The 18,911-nt window shown below is 43.6% G+C and overlaps 1 protein-coding gene across 1 annotated transcript in view; it reads right to left on the bottom strand.

Moving 5' to 3' along the window:
- Window positions 1-17,659, bottom strand: part of parp14rs3 (poly(ADP-ribose) polymerase family member 14-related sequence 3) — a 61,605-nt gene extending 43,946 nt beyond the window's left edge. The window contains exons 1-7 of the mRNA XM_078227969.1: window positions 17,040-17,659; window positions 11,713-11,921; window positions 10,288-10,327; window positions 9,229-9,399; window positions 5,219-5,467; window positions 4,800-5,036; window positions 1,889-3,417 (exon numbers count right to left, since the gene is read on the bottom strand). Of these exons, the coding sequence (XP_078084095.1) occupies window positions 1,889-3,417; window positions 4,800-5,036; window positions 5,219-5,467; window positions 9,229-9,399; window positions 10,288-10,327; window positions 11,713-11,921; window positions 17,040-17,208 (2,604 nt within the window). The 5' untranslated portion in view covers window positions 17,209-17,659. The remainder of the gene's footprint in view (window positions 1-1,888; window positions 3,418-4,799; window positions 5,037-5,218; window positions 5,468-9,228; window positions 9,400-10,287; window positions 10,328-11,712; window positions 11,922-17,039) is intronic.
- Between the last annotated feature and the right edge of the window lie 1,252 nt (window positions 17,660-18,911).

The raw sequence follows: 18,911 nt of genomic DNA on the forward strand, positions 1-18,911 counted from the left end.
GAGTTCCCCTGATGGATTTCATGACTGCCATTGTCTGAACTCTCTATGAACCATAAGGATAATGGATCACTAGACTTTCCAACTACAGAAACCACCAGGAACAATGAAATAGTAATGAATCTCATTATGACAGAAAGGTGCTAATCATAGAATCCCTACAGTACAGAAGGAGGCCATTCGGCCCATTGAGCCTGTACCGACCACAATTCCACCCAGGCCCTATTCCCGTTACAGCATACATTTACCCTGCTAATCCCCCACACACTAAGGTCAATTTAGCATTTCCAATCAACCTAACCCACACATCTTTGGACTGTGGGAGGAAACTGGGGCACCGGGAGGAAACCCATGCAGACACGGGAGAACATGCAAACTTCACACAGACAGTGACCGAGGCAGAATTGAACCTGGGTCCCTAACGCTGAGAGGCAGCAGTGCTAACCACTGTGCCACTGTGCCGCCCCTATTTTCTTAAATCTCATTTCCCCCTCTGGATCCTTTGCCAATTACCTTAGAGAGCTTGCCAACCCTTCACACCCACTTTCCCTAATGTGCATCAATCTAATCATATAACCTCCATCTGTTTCAATGGCATCTTAACTTTGACACTGTGAGAGCAAATCGCTTTCTTTAAATTGGATCACCCAATTTCTTTAAATTGGAGAAACCTGGAGGGGCCAAATGGCTTACTTCTGTTCCAAATTTTAATCTCTGTATGTATGTTTGTATTTGTGAGACATCTACGTCTCTGAACCCATTCCTTAGCCAATTGCAACCAAGATAAAAGAGCTATTCCCCCCATCCCCTTCCCCACTTCCCCCAGCAATAATCCCACCATCTTGCTTTGCCATTCAATAAGATCATTCCTGATCTGTGTATATTTCAAATTCCACATTTATTTTCATTTACCCTGATAACCTTTGGATTCCCTTGCCTAACTAGAATCTAACTACCTCCACCTTTAAAATATTCAATGACCCAGTCTCTACCGCCTTCTGAATTCCAAAGTTGAAGAATCCCCCGAGAGAAAAGAATTTTCCTAATTTCTGATCCAAAGGGGCGATCCCTAATTTTAAATCAAAGTCCCTTCATTCTGGACTCACCTCATTGAGACTGCTCAGGACCTTATATACTTCAATCAAGTCACCCCTCACTCTTCTAAATTCCAGTGGAAATAAGCTCAGTCTGTCCAACCTTTCCTCAAAAGACAACCTGCTCATTCCAGGTATCAATCTAGTAAACCTCCTCTCCAACATTTACAGCCTTCCTGAATGGGGCTAGATTTTACAAGGGCCTGGAGGGGTTGTTGGAAGTTTGGGGGGGTGGGGGGAGGGAGGGAGGGGGATGGTTGCTGAGTGTATTGCTCATCCCACTGACTAAAATATCGGTCAGAAACGGACCAATTAAAAGAAAAAGTCCACCCCGCAGCAATAGCATACTCCATGTTGCAATATAGGTCAATCTGATTAGCCGGCAGCTCATGCAGTCTCTGCAACAGTATAGTTCAGTAGTGGGTGCTGCCATTGCCGGGACTGTAGGCAGGCCCAGGACGAAGGTGCCTGTGTATCCCGGCCTCAGCTGAATCAGCGATATTGGTGGGAAGGGATTATTGCTGGGGAAGGGGTGGACAATACACTTACCATATCTCCTACGGCTACCACCCCCACCCATCCCCCAGCAAAATCCAGCCCCATATAGACCTATTGGTATTCTCCATCCATTTTAGGCATCACTTGTACCTTTCCAACACCCCTATAAATGTTGGGACCTGAGTGTCTAAGCCTACCCAGTTATACACATGTAACAGAAGATCATCTGACTTTTAGTCCAGTGTAATAGCTAGCCAGATTGATCTATTGCAGCCAATTGATTGTTTGTGTGCACTTACAAGTTTTGGGAGCCTTGATGAACCCTGGTCTTCTTCCTTGGTTTTAGTTAACAACATACACCCATGTCCTTTAGCCTTGACTTCCAGGACGTCCTTGTGCTTGGACAGAGCTGTGGCCTCCCCTGGTTGGTTGTAAGTGTAGGTTACTGATTGAATCATTAATAACTTATCTTCAATAGCAGAAACTGCCTCCTTTATATGCTCAGCTGCACTTGATACTTTTAAACCTGTTGGATCTGTCCTGATATATGATATGGTGACTTCTTTGTTCTGGATTTCAGGCAGTTCTGTGAGACTCGAGAAACTTTCCATATAGTCCACCTGCATCAATGTAGCAGGAATGAGTTGTGTGATCAACGTCTTATTGTCCAGATAACTAGTTATTATTTTTGCAGCATCAGAAACAATGTCTGAATATCCTACAATTATTACGGCAGCTTGATTTTTCTCCTCTATGATTCTGCAGCCCGCCTCTTTCGACTTCAAGTCAAATTTCAAATCATCAAGGAATCTTTTCCATTTTTCGCCTTCAGCGACTTTGGTTTGTTCTGGAGTGAAGTTAATCCTTACTTCCTGGAAAAGTTGCTTTATTTTATCTTCCCCTTTCTTCACATCTGCCTTGAGAGCCACGAGCTCAACAGACTGTCTCTGCACCAATGTGGCCTTGATGCCCTTTCCAATGAAGTGAGTTTGCACAAATTTCTTGAGCTCTAGCGATTTGATAAAGTCTATCAGGTGTGACGACTGATTCAGAGGTTTCCTTTCTAACTGGGACTGAAACTGGCCGATGACTTTGTGGACTTGGTCAACTTCCTCCTTTAATCCTTTCAGTTTAAAGGCTGGGGGAGCTGTGCTGGTGGATATTTGCACAGAGGACACAGTGACATTGACATTGCGATGTAGGAATTCCAACTCCTCAAGACTTTCCACTAAAATTTGCTCTTCGACAGTATTCCTTTCAACTTCCAATTCTCTTCCTGCCTTTTCCAATATTTCTTGTAGCCTTCTGGAAGTGTCCAAAACTTTATTTTGTTCTCCAACAATGATGACCTTGTTTTCTGTAGAACAGTAAAGAACATCAAGGCCAGGAGCTTTCAGTCCTCTACTTTTGTTCTTTACTTTTTCCCACAAATCATTATCTGTTGGGAAGTCTTTAATGTCAAATTTCCCGATGAATTTCCAGATTGCCTCTTCAGCATGCTTCTTCCAATCCTTAGCAATTTTATAGCATAACAATATATCCAAGTCAAAAGAAGGCTTCAGAATCATTTGCTTTGAATTTGGCGAGTCCGTGAAGGTAATGTTACAATAAACACCCTTTGCAATTTCGTCTAACTCTTTTCTATAGAGATGAGTCTTCTGGATATAGTTTAGAAGTGTGGGATTGATGCTAATATCAAACTGTTGAGGCTGCTTGATTTCTGGACCATTGTTTCCATACAAAGATAATTGCAGATCATGGTAATAATGACTAACAGTCAGCTGAAGATCTTTTAATGCATGTTTCCTTCCAGTGACTCTTCTTACCACTGCAAAAACACAATTGGAAGAAACCAGTTAAGCGAATATAAATAAATCAGTTTATTATCTATCTTTTATTATCTATCTACCTTGTGTCAACTTGTGACATGTTCCAGTCATGAAGAAGGGTCACATTCGACTCACAACGTTAACTATGGGCTCTTCTGGTCCCGTTGATGTCAACACCATTTTCCGTGGCTCCCACCCTCTGCTGACGGGGGAGGGTTTAAAGTTTATTTATTAATGTTACAAGTGGGCTTACGTTAACACTGCAATGAAGTTAAAAGTTCATTTACTAGTCACAAGTAAGGCTTACATTAACACTGCAATGAAGTTACTGTGAAATTCCCCTAGTCGCCACACTCCGGGCACCTGTTCGGGTCAATGCACCTAACTAGCATGTCTTTCAGACCGTGAGAGGAAACCGGAGCACCCGGAGGAAACCCACACAGGCACAGGGAGAACGTGCAAACTCCACACAGACAGTGACCCAAGCCAGAAATCGAATCCACTGTGCCACCGTGAAATCCCCTCATCGCCACACTCCAGCGCCTGTTCAGCTACACTGGGTGAGAATTTAGCATGGGCAGTGCTTGTCTTTTAGACTGTGGGAGGAAACCGGAGCACCCGGAAGAAAACCATGCAGACACAGGCACAGACAGTGACCCAGGCCGGGAATCGAACCGGGTCCCTGGCGCTGTGAGGCAGCAGTGCTAACCACTGTGCCACTGTGTCACCACCAGCGGGACCTGACGATCCCACCGGCGGGAAGGGCCAGAAAATTCCGGCCCTTTTTCTCTCTCTGCAGAGGCTGTCAGACCTACCAAGCACTTTCTGTTTTTATTTCAGATTTCCGGCATCCACATTATTATATTTTTAATTTCTGACATGTTAAGTCAGCTGAAGACGACAATTCCGTTACGCTTCATCAGTGAGGTTGCCATTGGGTTGGATAAGTCTGCTTCAATTCCAGGAGTAATATTGCTGTGGAAAGGTGACAGTAACTCAATTTTCCTTTACAACTCACTTGCCACATTCTGATGGGCAAGTTGAGTTAAAAGCAAGGTCATAGATAGTTATTATGAAGCTTCATCTTAGAAATGATGTGCTGATTTGATTTATTATTGTTACATCTGTTGGGATGCAATGAAATGTATTGTTTCTTGCGCACTTAAAACATAGTTCATAGAGTACATAGGGGAGAAGGAAGGTAGAGGGTGCAGACATAGCTAGGGTGTAGAGAAAGATCAGCTTAATATAAGGTAGGTTCATTCAAAAGTCTGATGGCAGCAGGGAAAATGCTGAAATGATAGCCAGCAGGAGATAACCTAAATTTTAATTTTGAACTCATGAGATAGAATATTTTCAGAAGACCGATGAAATACTATACCCTCATGATCTTGAAAACGAATAATAGCTGTCATTGCAACTCTATTAAAAATGATTTCGCTGATTTCCCCACCACCGCTGTGTTTAATGCTTGAAAAGTACAAGTCCACCAGTTCATTGCTGAAACTGGGATGAATTCCCTCTACCAGCACTGAATTTGCCTTTGCCAAACGTTGGGCAGTGATGGGACGGTTTTCAAATGGCTTCTGACGACAATTCTGCAGAAAGGATTTGGCATCTAAAAAAAAAAAATTCTACATTACTGCACACATTAATCATAATCTTCAATACAGGCTTCAGTGAAACCATTTCATCCATTCCCACATTTCAGTCATCCTGGCAACAACCCCAAAAATGCAAATAAAAGAACTGCTGCTACCTCAAGAAAATAAGAAAAGAATAAAATGTAAGAACACAAACCTATATCAATTTCAAAAGTGACCACCACTGTTTCACCATCTTGCAGGGGTTCGATATGATGCTTTGTGCTATTGCTGAGGCTGTCAATGTACAGTGAAATATGCTCTAATCTCGAGTGAACATCAAAACCCCTCAGGAGAAATGTTCGAGGCTCGTACTTTTCATCTTCTTTATCTTTGTCATATATTTGCACTTGCAGGGTTTTGCCACCCAGCTTGTGCTGCTTTTGTGAAAGTATTTTGTCCAGGCCTATAAACATAAACCAGAAAGGCAACAAAATCAGTCAGTCAAATTTATCTTTGTATCAACTTTGCATCTTTTTATTTCTAATGACAATCAAAGTGCTCTACAGAAGTGGTACAAGTCCAACTGCTTTGACCAAATAACTCACTCTGCAACTGGAAGTCACAGGCAATAAGGAATAGATTGTCTGGAAAAAGCTCACACAGGAACCTTACACAAACTCATCAATATTCAGTGCAAATAGTGAACTGAGGAAAGTTCACTCATAAATTGTCAATCTCACTCATCAAGTTCCTGAAATTTCAATTTGTTTCATTCGTCCTTGATGGGTATTGCCAGCTAGGCCAGCATTTATTGCCCATGTCTAATTTCCCTTGAGGAAGTGGTGGTGAGCTGCCTTCTTGAACTGCGGCAACCCATGGCCTGAATATTTTGCCCGTTGGAAGCTTGAACTCAGTGGTTGGGGGGGGGGCGGGATGAGAAACGTGCTTCTTGCTGCGATCAGCCAAGGAACACAATTTCACACTGGCTGGCCGAATATCGACAGGCACCGTGAGACACACACGGCGAAAGGCTCAGCGCTGCCATGGAGGGCAGGAAGAGGGCGGGCACCGAGAAAATGGAAGGTGCGGGTTGGTACTCCCAATATGCTGCCTCAAGACGACAGTGAATTCAGAGCCGTCTCAGAGAATTTCAGACCTGCTAACGATAAATTGTGATGGAAAAACACTGTGGACGGCTCATTCAAACACAAGCCTCAGTCCCCAGACACATTTTAAAAAATTTTATTTCAGCCCTGACTTCTCATCCTATCCTGGATTGAGGTTACAGCTAAAACATAAAGGTCGGCTGGCCAATCAGCCCACTTGCCAACCTGTAAGGCAGAGGGGCCACATAAATTTACATTCAATTCGCCCCTGAAGGGGTTAAATTGTCCACTTGATTGTTGTTGGGTACGTATTCATTAACCGAAATATCGCATAAGTGTGTGATGATATTGTGATATGCACCTGATGTCTTCTTGCGCTATTTTAGATGCTTCCGGTTGCACACATGCACATCTCAACAACGTAAAACTTTGGCCCCTGTGTTGTCGGAACAGCCGCGGAGGGAATTCCAGGATTTTGACCCAGCAGCAATGAAGGAACGTTCCAATGCAGAATGAAAGAAACTGCATTGGTAAGGTCAAAGACAGTAAATGCTTGAAAATCTCAGCAGGTCTGACAGTATCTGGGGAGAGAGAATACAGCCAACATTTCGAGTCTGAGTGACTCTTCACCAGAGCCTATGCTCTGCTGAGATTTTCCAGCATTTTCTGTTTCTGTTCCAGATTCCAGCATCCGCAGTAATTTGCTTTTACATTATACATTGGTAAGGTCGTTTGCTACAAAGCCTTATGTACAAAGGAAATATTGCTTTCTTCCTGATCTGCTGTTAAAACTGAGCTGAGAATGTTTGGCCTGATGCAGAATGTCAAAAGGGGAAAATGATCCATCTCACATACGCACACCTTGATGCTATAATAATGGCAAGTTTTAATTATTCCTACTCCTCTTGTATGAATAACAGCTTATGGAAAACATTATCATGTTTTGTGATTTTTCTTGGACAAAAAGCATTTGGAGACTGAATGATGTTTAGAAGAAAATGATTTGGCAAAAAATTAAAAAGAAATGGCTAAAGGCAATAGATATTGAATAACGTATTAAATCCAGATGAACCAGTTTACAAAATGTCCCTACTCACCTTCTATCTGAAACTGATACATTAAAGATCTTGGCCGCGATTTTCCCATTGCGACCCGCAACTTTTCTGTCGGGTCGCAGTGGGAAACGCGCGTCTGCGGCCTTGAATAGGGATTTGCGTATGCACCGGGAACGCATGCGCATCTCCCAGAGCCGGTGAACAGTCGCCGGTCGGACCACGCTGAAAACCGGTGGGAAGGCAGGTAAGTCATTTTAATCTTTTCTGCATGTATTTTAAATATGAATATTTGTTAATTATTGGGACCTTTCAGGTGTTCGGGGAACTAGCGGGAGACCCCGCAATCGGGGATCCCCAGGGGGTTGGGCGGTGGGGGTGGTGCCCCCTGGGCATGGGCACCCTGGTGCCAGCCTGTGTCTCCGGCACTGCCCAAGGGGCAAAGTGCCCATGTCCAGGGGGTACCTTGGCACTGCCCATCGGGCATCAGGGGCAGGGCCTACTGTGGACTGGGCCTAGGGGCCTAATTGGCGGGTGGGGGGTCCTGCTGCCACTCTGCAGACAGGATCGATATGGGATGGAGGGAGGGCAGTGATTGGGGTGGGGGTGGGGACAGATGGGGGGTTTCATCCCGGGAGGGGGGGTTAGCAGGGGAGAGGTCTGCCAGGGTGAGGGGGGTGGGGGGATCGCCACTGCTGGGTGGTGGGTCTGGACATTGGGGCGCTCCGGGACAGGGGAGGGGGGTCAGGCCTGGCCCGGGAATTGCTGTGGGGGCTGTGATCGGGCCGTGGGGGTGGTGTAGGGGGGGTGGGGGGCTGGTGGCTGGAGGGGCAGCACTGCGGAGGTCCCGGGCTGGCCAGTGAGCGAGCTGGCCAGCAAACAGGAGGGTGACAGTTTGGGGCCATTGCATATGCGCAGAGCTCCAGAACTGTCAAGCTCTGGCCCCCCTAGGTTTTTAATGATATTCATGACTGGGACCTCTTCAGTGCACAGAGTGCAGAGATTCAGGTGAGAAGCTGAACTGACAGAACAGTCGGGATTTAGAACGGTTTTCCCGCCAATTCAGCACTTTTGGGAGAATCGCCCCCCCTTTTGTCTCACCCGAGGGCAGTAATGACCAGGGACATTAAGCCATTCCTGGTTTCATCTCACAAGTGTTGGAACAAATACACAATGAAATGGCACCCAAATCCAGAAATAGTCCAGGCCTCCCAACATCAGCTGCCATTGCAATAATTGCAATGAAGGTAAATAGATCTCCCCTCTCCATCCCACACCTCCCTACCCCAATAATTAAATATTTAGATAATATTTACACCCCTAGGTTACGTCATCATATAATTAGATACTGGGCTGTACAGACACATTCCCCAATGCAAGATGCTCACAAAACTAGGTGACCAGGACAACAGTACATGTGAGGCTCAAGACTGGAGACAGAGATGATCAACATAGCTCACAATCCACTGGGTTGGAGAAGTGAGATCAATCTAAGCTTCTGAAAATGTGTGAACTCTGATTGATTGAAAGTGGAGAGTACGATGGATGGCACTTCCTCAATCCTTAATTTCTCTGGTCTGCATTCTTCAGTCCCGCTGTGGTGGGACCCAACTTGGGGGGATGCAGTGAGCCAATGAACAGTCCACTGACGTGCGGCGGGACTGAATGATCCTGGCAGCAAGTGGAACTGGTAAATCCAGGCCCATGCCTCTCTCTGTATTTTACTCTCTCTGGCTTTCTCTTTTAAATCGGGAACTTAAAATTCGGAATGCATTAGCATCCGGCACTGAGAATACGTAGGCTTTTTGATAGATAAAGTATGTGTTGTATAATGCGCAGAGAATCAATACTTTTCCGAAACATCTGAAAGTTTGCCCCATTTGTGTCATAGAAGCTAACGTCTATTCACACGTCCGCAACACTAACACACCTTAGCTCAACAAAGTAATGGTTGGTGAAGTGGCTGGTGTGGAGTGCAATCATTTCTGGACTGGTAATGTTTAACTTCATGCCACATATTCTCATTCTTTCCCTCAGAGGCTACAGTTAATAATATAAACATTTACCGTCACTGCTTGGACAGGTCAGAAACCAAGAGCTTTCATCATTTACAGAGATTTCCACATCTGATACAAATCTTTCAAAGTACATTGCAACAACATCTGTATCAACAGGACCGTCGCTGCCAACCAGCAGCTGGCTGGCATGGCCTTCCTCGTTCTTGGATGACTCCAAAACTGAAAGAGAACAATGTACAGGTGAAGGACATTTATTTCCTCGGGTAATAATTGTCACACATAAAGATGACCATGGCAGGATGCACTTAGTTCTGCGGAAATGTTATATATTTAAGTGGTTTTGGGGGTTACGCCTGGGTGATCAGGTTGAAGATAAAGTGGAGCAGTGTCAATCCTGTGCACGAATAAGAAATACTTCACCAGTGTCTCATTTGCATCTCTGGGAGTAGCCTAAAATGCCATGGCAATGATTGCATGTAGATTCTGCTGGCTCGTTTGAGGGTTACATGTTCTTAGTCATAATGGATGCACACTCAAAGTGGCCAGAAGTTGTTATCATGAAATCTACTACAGCTAAAGAACCCATTGAAAAACTTGACAATCTTTTTGCAAGATTTGATAAGCCAAAACCAATTGTTGGCAATATCGTTCACAGTTTACTTCACAAGAGTTTGAGGATTATCTCAAAGTAAATGGTATTCAGCATCCGTCAACCAATGTAGTAATTTGTTGTCATGACCACAGAAGTAAAGAGAGAGGGATGTTATATATTTAAATGGTTGCATGATTACTTTAAGAGCCGGTTCTATTGGAATAGTGTAGATTAGAGGGGCTTTAGATTGGTACCACTGGTCGGCGCAACATCGAGGGCCGAACGGCCTGTACTGCGCTGTAATGTTCTATGGTCACATGATTTGATGATAATGTCATTGGCGTGTTTCACAGGCTCCTATTTTAGTTTCAATTTCTCTCTGTGCAGACAAAAAAGCTCCTGCAATAAATTTGTTGTTATTTTGAATCTATGTGTGAAAAAAATAAATTTTTCTTTTTGTTCAAAACCCACAACCCCTAACATAGTTACAACATTACAAGAAACAAAATCTGTACCTGATGCTTCCACTGGATCTGGGGATTCCTTTGCTGGACTCTGTAGTAGAAAAGAAGAAAAAAGTACTGCATACAATAAACAGTTAAATTGTTCTGGAAAAAGTAATGATGCATTAGCTGGATGGTACATGAGAACAAAGAACGTAACTAAAACAATAAACAGTCAATTTGCTTTCTATTTTTCTCCTAATTTTCTCTAATATTTTTGTATTCATTCACATGGGCATTGCTGGCTCAGCCAGCATTTATTGCCCATCCCTAATTGCTAATGAGAATGTGGTGGGGGGGTTGAACCATTGCAATCCGTGTGGCGTATCCCCATCCCATGGGCACTGCATCCAGGCACTCTCCGGGCACTGCCCCCTGGCATTGCCCTGGCATTGCTCCTGGCACTGCCCCCAGGCATTGCCCTCAGGCACTACCTTCGCAGTGCCAGGATACTGCCCAGACATGACCCTCTCCCCCTGGGTTCTGCCTGTTCTGCCTGCCAGGTGACAATATGGGAGATTTGCCACAACATGAATGGATAATGTAATGGGGGGAGTATCAGGCATAGAGGCTGATAATGGATTGAAATATATTTTAACGGGGATTCTGATATTGAACATCCGGATTCCCATTACGTCACTGTTGGGGGTGCAGGTGGGAAGCGGGGGGCAGGAACAATCACATCACACCTTTATGTCAGCATAAAATGCCTCTCATGGGATTTTCCGCTCCCCTCATCAATCCTGTACGATGAAAACGGGAGCATAAAATCCCCCCAAGGAGAGAGAGGGATAGAGTTGGAAAAAATGGACTATTCCCCCCAGAGAGAAGGAGAGAGAGAGAGATGCAGATAGAGAGAGCAAGGTGGAGAAAGAGATCGAGAAGGAGAGAGAGAGACTGAGAGATAGGAACAGAGAGAAATGAAGTAGACGAGCAGATAGAAACAGAGTTAGTGTAGAGAACAAAATCGAATGGTTTGTCAGCAACCCAACTGTATTTTCCTGCACCATACAATAAATATCTTAAAGCAATGAGGTGAAATTTTACCAGCACGTCCGTCCGAGGTTTGTATGATCCTGCCCCAGGCCAATGGAGAATGCCGTACTCCAAGCCTCATCCGCCCCCGGAATCGGGGCAGGCATGCCGGCAAAATTCCGGCCAACGTGTCAATGTATCTTGTCTGTGACAGGATTTATGTGATAATATATATTTAAATTCTATGTCGTAATTTCCTGGGCAGATGGGCAGTTAAAATTCCTGAAATCAGTTTTACTTCCAATCCTGTATTTACATTTTTAAATATCAATCAACAAAATGGGACACAATTGCCTGTGTGCTATTTAAAAATAGCTCACTTTGTAAAACTAATATAATGGAAAGCAGCACAGCAGAAAGAATAAATAACGGAAATGTGTATTTACATCAGTGGTGACTTACCTGGTCATATTTATTGTGTCTTTGGGAACTGGTCAACAATTGATTTTGTTCAATTGCTGGCTCTTTGTTGGAGTTTGCTGTCACTCTAATGGGGCTCACAGAACTTCCTCCATTCCTGCCCCACTCATAGAGTGTAACCCGAAGCTGGACTGGCTCTGGGCTCAACAGCTGCACTGTGTGGAACTCCTTCTTCACCACGTTTTTCTGCACTGATAACACAGAACAAACAGGAATCATTTCCCCTCAGGATCTGGCAAGGATAACTTCCCATTATCCTTAAACAATTGGCTTGCTGCTTCCAGTGACAGTCATCAAGATGAAGGATATTAGGTTTTTCATTACATTTATTCATCAAAATCTGTTTGCATTTTCCAGCCAAAATTTGCACCATTTTCAGCCAAGTAACATCAGTTGTTGTCTGACTCAAATACATTGGAAGCATCACGTTGCTGCACTTACCTGATACACATCGACTAAACTAAACAAAAAAAGTTAGAATTTGCCCATATCTGCCGAAATACCCTTTTAACAGCATAGTGCGAACAGCAATTGATATGTATACATACTTGTAACATAATGGAAAGTCCCAGGTGTGTCACAGGAGCATTATAAAATTAATTACGTCACCAGCCTTCTATGGAGGCTTGAGAGAGCAAGTGCAAATAAGATTTGTGCCTTGTACATGCCAAGCAAGGGCCATCTCAAACATGAAAATGCCCAGCTTGCTTTCCTCAAACCTCACCAATAGCACCATCACCAATCCCTCCAATGTCAATGTCCACGATGTCTCTTAACTGAACCAGTGATATGGTATCTGCAAGAGCAGGCCAATGAGTCTAGTGTCAAAGTACCAATTTGACGAATTGCTTTTTACTGGATGGCGCTCAATCACATTGCAGCTTTACTGTCAAAAGAGTGGTGCGAATTCTATCCAACTCCTCACTCCTCCTTAACGCCTTAACAAGGTGGAGAGACTTTGAGGGATCAAGAGGACAGGGATTATTGCACAGTCTTGGGCCAGATTGTGCTACAGACTAATGGTGAGGCTGACAATATTCACCGTTGTTTATTTGCAATTTAAACAGCAATTTCTAATCTGGAAGTTGCCGTCCAAAATGCTATATTTCTCCAAAAGCTTCTCAAAAATGCCATCTCATTGTCTGACTCAGATACATTGGACAGCTTCACAATGCTGTACTTACCTCAATTACTGTTCCTGTGCTGTAATTTTCTTTGTTCATAAATGTGAATTAAACTCACCCAAAATAATGTAGAGCTTGCCCACATCTGTCTAAATACACATTTAACAGCAGAGTGACACCAGCAACTTATATTAATACAATAGTGTAATGAAATGTCACAAGTTGCTTCACAAGATTATGTAGCAAAGTATGTCACTGAGCTTTAAATGGAGACAATAGGTCCGATGGCCAAAAGCTTGGTCAAGCTTGGTTTAAGGAGTGTCTTAAAGGAGGAAACTGAGGTGATGATTTGGAGAGATATAGGGAGGGTATTCCAGAGCTTGGAGCCTATAGACAACTGAAGGGCAGTCGCCAAAGTTGGAGCAATTATAAACTGGGATGCACTGGAGACCAGAATTAGAGGAGCACAGATATCTCAGAGGATTGGGAGAATGGTGGAGATCACAGAAATAGGGAGGGATGGGATCACGGAGGGATTTGGAAACAAGGCATTTAAGACATTGAACTGGAGTTAACGGAGGTTAATGGAGGTCAGTGAGCACAGGATAGGGGAACGGGGCTCAGTGTGAATTCCCCTTGAATTGTCACAATCCTTCTGTTTCTGGAGTTGCAAAGCTCAGGATTTGAAGAATTCAATCCAAGGCAGAATGGTGTGCGACTTGGTTGGAAAATTGGAGGTGATGGTGGCCCAACTGCTGCTTCTTGTAAAGTTTGAGGGGTTGGGAGGTACTGTTGAAAGAGGTTTGATGAGGTGCAGTGCAAGGTGTAGGTATGTCATAGTACACTGGTGCTGAAGGGAATGGATACTTGGCCAGATTTTGCTGAGCATGGACAAATAGTGCAATTTACTGACTGCTCTTCTATGGTCTTTTGTACAGTATGTTTCTGTCAGCCACCCAGCTAAGCAGAGCACCCTCTACAAGATACCTGAGAGGTGTGGGAGTAGGGCAACCAACAGTGTGTGTCCTTAACCAATCAAATTGAGGAATCTTTGAGCCTGAACCAGGAAGCGTAAATTGGAATGAAGAATTCCTTGGGACCTTTCATTATGTTAATGACACTATATAAATGTAAGTTAAGAAGGCCCACCACTTCCTTGACGAGCATCAGAAAAGTGACCAGGGATTATTCTAACTGCCCACTTCAGGGCAGAGAGCTGGCCATCCCTACCCGTATGCCAATTCTGTCTTCGTCCCCAAGTAAATATTAAAAGAAATAAGCAGGTACTTGCTGCCTCATGCACTGATAGGACAGTGTTGTACTAATAAGGTAGGTGTGATTAAGAACTCCCAGTTATCACAACATGCATCAATTTATCTATTAGCTCCAGATGTATTTTCCAATGCCAGACCATCCTTTTTGTTTATTCATTTGTGGGACAAGGGCGCTGTCGGCTGGCCAGCATTTATTGCCCATCCCTAGTTGCACTTGGAGAGCATTTGAGAGTCAACCACATTGCTGTGGCTCTGGAGTCACATGTGCACTGGACCAGGTAAGGATGGAAAGTTTCCTTCCCTAAAGGGCATCAATGAACCAGATGTTTTTTTTCCCAACAATTGACAATGGTTTCACAGTCATCAGTAGATTCTTAATTCAGATATTTTTTATTGGAATCAAATTCCACCATCTGCCATGGCGGGATTTGAACCCGGATCCCCAGAACATTAACTGTGTTTCTGGATTATTGTCTAGTGATAATACCACCAGGCCATCACCTCCCCTCAGACTAGGATTTGATGGTGGCAGAAAATGGATGATGCAGATGCATTCTGTTAATGTCCATGCCATACTTTTATGGCCATTAATATATTAATACAATAGCACAGAGGTAAAATATTACAACTGATTCTCAATTAACAAGCCTCAAGGGAGAAAGGCATTAGAAGAATCGATATTTCCCCGTGGAAAGTCACTCCAAATTGTAAGTACCCACTGTGTAAAACCAATTCTGCACACTTCCCTACTGGATTTTTTTTTGCCAGACCTGTATCACTGGTTATCAATCCACCCATCAGCAGAAAGTGATTCTGCTTTTTTGCTTTACCAAAACACCAATGGATTGTGCAACAACCTGCATCTATAGTTAGAACTGTTACATATCTACGCATGAATGTGATAGCAAAATAGCAATAGATATAGTCAGATACCTTTGGAAGGTAGTGCTTAGAATATTTAGACAAGAAATCAGAACATTGCGCGACTAGGGGAATTTACTAGGGAAATTTTGCAACATTGTAAATACTTCCCTTCTTGGTTCCAACCTTTGTCCTGTCACCTTCAAAGACATATGCACATGAATCCACAGGTTCCTTTGTCCCTGCATGTTCTTTATAACTATGTAAATTACATCTATCTTGTCTCTCCCAACCTCTTCCATTAGATACATCACCTCAAACTTCCCTAATTAAACTCCATCTGCCAATTGTCAGCCCATTCAGCTAGAATGTCTATGCCCTGTTGCAATCAATTAGTATATTCGTGCTGTTTGTGAGAGTCCTCCAAGTTTGGTATCACTGACAAACTTTGAAATTTTACTTTGTATTCCACTATCTAAATCATTCATCTATCATTTAAAAAAAAGAACAGTGGTTCTGGCTGAGATCTTTGAGGAACACCACAGTCTACCATCCTCCCGACTGCAAAACAACCAGGTTAGAGATTGGCAATATTCCATTTTACACTCAAAAAGCAAATTAAACATCTGCCTTGTGGTAGGGACCACCTATAGCCAGCCCTTACTTACCATCCCCAAGAAATACACCCTTTCTTTTGTGCTTTCTGCCAATGGCCAGAAAGCAGTAAATTTATCACAAGATATATATAGCTGAACCTTGGAATACTTCACAGTTGATATAAGGAGTAGTAATCCCTACAAATCCCACAGAGGGAAAAGGAAAGGAATTCACTGAGAGGAATATAAGAAAATTAAGATCTGAATTAAAAGGGAGAGCAGAGAGACATCCAGAAACAGGCAGAGTAGCAGAGGCAAATCATAATAGGTTACAATCCAGTCTGTCGATTAACAGGAATAGGGATAGGCTCTTCAGCTCATTGAGGCTGTTCCACCTCTCAGTCAGATCTTGGCTGATCTGTACCTCAGCCCTCTTTACGCATCTGTGCTCCTTACATCTAACTTAAATACCCAGACTTAACAAAAATCTAGCAATCTCAGTCTTGAAAGCTTCAACTGACTCAGCATTCATGGACGTTAGAGGAAAGAGTTCCAGATTTTTAAACTATATATTGTGTGAGGAAACCCTTCCCAATTTAAGTCCTGAATGGTTTGACTCCAATTGTAAGATTACACCTTCTTGTTGTGCATTCCCCACAATACGCATTCAGAGGAGGCAGGTTTTGCTCTGCTTTCCAGCAGCAATCTGGAATTAGTGAATGCGAACTCCTTATATGTAAATTAAACAAAAAAAAATAAAGAAAATGCTGGAAAATCTTCGCTGGTCTGACAGCATCTGTGGAGAGAGAATTGAGCAAAGGTAGCTCCGTGCTCTCTCCCTGAGGCCGGATTCTCCGACCTCACTCGCGGCTGGGATTCTCCGGTCCCGCTGCAGTGAGCGGAGATTTGGCTGAATTCTCCATTCTCGCTGGCCGCGGAGGTGGGACGTGAACAGCCAGAGAATTCAGCCGGAGAAAATATTTTGTTTTTTTCAGATTCCAGCATCGACAGTAATTTGCTTTTATTTTCGAGCTCAAATTAAATATCTCAAGGGATGGTGATGACTGGCTTCTATAGAAGTCAGCCAGACCCCATATGGTTTCAAAAGATAAACTCCCTGAATACATCTTCTAGTCCTAGGGAACTGGACTCGCAGAGAAACACAATACTGATTCACTGGGTGTAAGACCGGCACACTTGTCCTCAGAAACCCCATCGATGTCGCAATTGTCTAACTGAATTGCAGAATTTAACAGTCAATAATAACTACACATCCCAGGTATTAAAAAGTTGCCTTAACGCTACATCCCAGAACAGTAGCAGCAATGTGCAGCATTCTCAACAGAACTTTATAATAGAGTTTATCAGTGGAAAATAGTACCGAATGTCCACATTTTCTACAGCAGTACAAACCGGATGCGGCTCTAAATTAATTTATCAAGATAAAGCCTTACCTTCTTCATTTTTAAAATACACCAGCAGCTTCCCCTGATCAGGGTGTGCTCTGATCTCACACTCTCCTCCACCCGATTTCTTTTTACTTTGAAAATAAATGGCTAGTTTGCTTTTGACGGAGTCCAATTCAACAGGCAGTCCTTCCACTAACACGGGGAATCCAGCCATGCCTGAGCTCCCCCACTCTCAGGGCTAAAGTTCCAGCTTTCCACTCCTATCGATCTTCGGAAGGAGCTCAGCCTGTTTTTTGGGGAAAGTGAGAGTTCGACTGGGAGTTCAATCGTGCGAAATCCACCTTTATCCAAAGCTCAAGGTTTTGCTGCGAAATATACTTCCGTGTGTGTTGCTATCCAAAATCGAAAGTGAAAGATGACAAAAATAGCCTTTTGCTCGGAAACAAAACGCTAAGAAACATCCTTGTTATTGATTTATTTCAAAATAATCCCTCCTGTCCTTCACTCTGCTCAGGCTGCAGTTCACCCATTAGAGGAATTTCGGCTGCAGGCTAACTACATTGGGGAAAAGGGTCACCAAGAGTTACAAAAAATGATTAAGCCAGAGCATATAATCGTTGGCTCTATAGTGCAGCGTTCTGTGGTTTTATTGGTTGCTGGTCTGTGATGAATACAGCAATTACATTGTGTTTAACTATGAATTGTTCAATACCTTTAATATAGTCACGCATGCCAAAAACCACAGCCTCCCTTGATTCAAAAGCAGAAAATGCTGGAAAATCTCAGCATGTCTGACAGCATCTGTGGGGAGAGAATAGAAAGAAGTCTCACAACACCAGGTTAAAGTCCAACAGGATAATTTGGCAGCACAAGCTTTCGGAGCACTGCCCCTTCATCAGGTGAGTGGGAGTGAGATTTTACAGCATTTTCTGTTTTTGTTTCAGATTCCAGCATCCGCAGTATTTTGTTTTTATCCTTCCATGATTCTGCTGACTTCATTGAAGAACACAAACTTCACCTGTTTTTGTCGAAGAGCCTATAAGATCATAAGATATAAGAGCAGAATTAGGCCCATTGAGTCTGCTCCACTATTCAATTGTGGCTGGTAAGTTTCTCAACCCCATTCTCCCGCCTTTTCCCCGTAACCTTTGATCCCCTTACCAATCAAGAACCTATCTATCTCTGTCTTAAATATACTCAATGGTTGGAATTTTACCACCTTGCCCACCACGGGGATCAGAGCGGACGAGGGGTGGGCAATGGAAAGGTCTGTTGACCTCAAGCGGGATTTTACAGTTTCAGGATGAGCAAGGCTGTAAAATCCCGCCCAATGACCTGACATCCACAGTCTTCTACGGCAATGAATTCCACCAATTCACCACCCTCTGGCTGAAGAAATTCCTCCTCATCTCGGTTCTAAAGGGTCGTCCCTTTACTCTGAGGCCCTCAGATCCTAGTCTGTCCTACTAATGGAAACATCTTCCCCATGTCCACTCTATCCAGGCCTTTCAGTTTTCTGTAATGCAATCCCCCCTCATCCTTCTAAACTCCATCGAGCACAGACCCAGAATCCTCAAGCACTCCTCATATGTCAAGCCTTGCATTCCCAGGATCATTCTCGTGAACCTCCTCTGAACCCTCTCTAAGGCCAGCACAAGCTTCCTCAGATACGGGGCCCAATATTGCTTCCAATATTCCAAAAGTGGTCTGACAAGAGCCTTATAAAGCCTCAGCAGTCTGACAATACCTAATTGTTTTCAGTGTGAAATATTTATTTATTAGTCACAAGTAAGTCTTACATAAACACTGCAATGAAGTTACTGGGAAATTCCCCTAGTTGACACAGTCTGTCGCCTGTTCGGGTCAATGCACCTAATCAACACGTCTTTCCAAATGTGGGAGGAAACCAGAGCACCC

This window comes from Mustelus asterias, chromosome 14 (genome assembly GCF_964213995.1).
Source record: "Mustelus asterias chromosome 14, sMusAst1.hap1.1, whole genome shotgun sequence".
Lineage (NCBI taxonomy): Eukaryota > Metazoa > Chordata > Chondrichthyes > Carcharhiniformes > Triakidae > Mustelus > Mustelus asterias.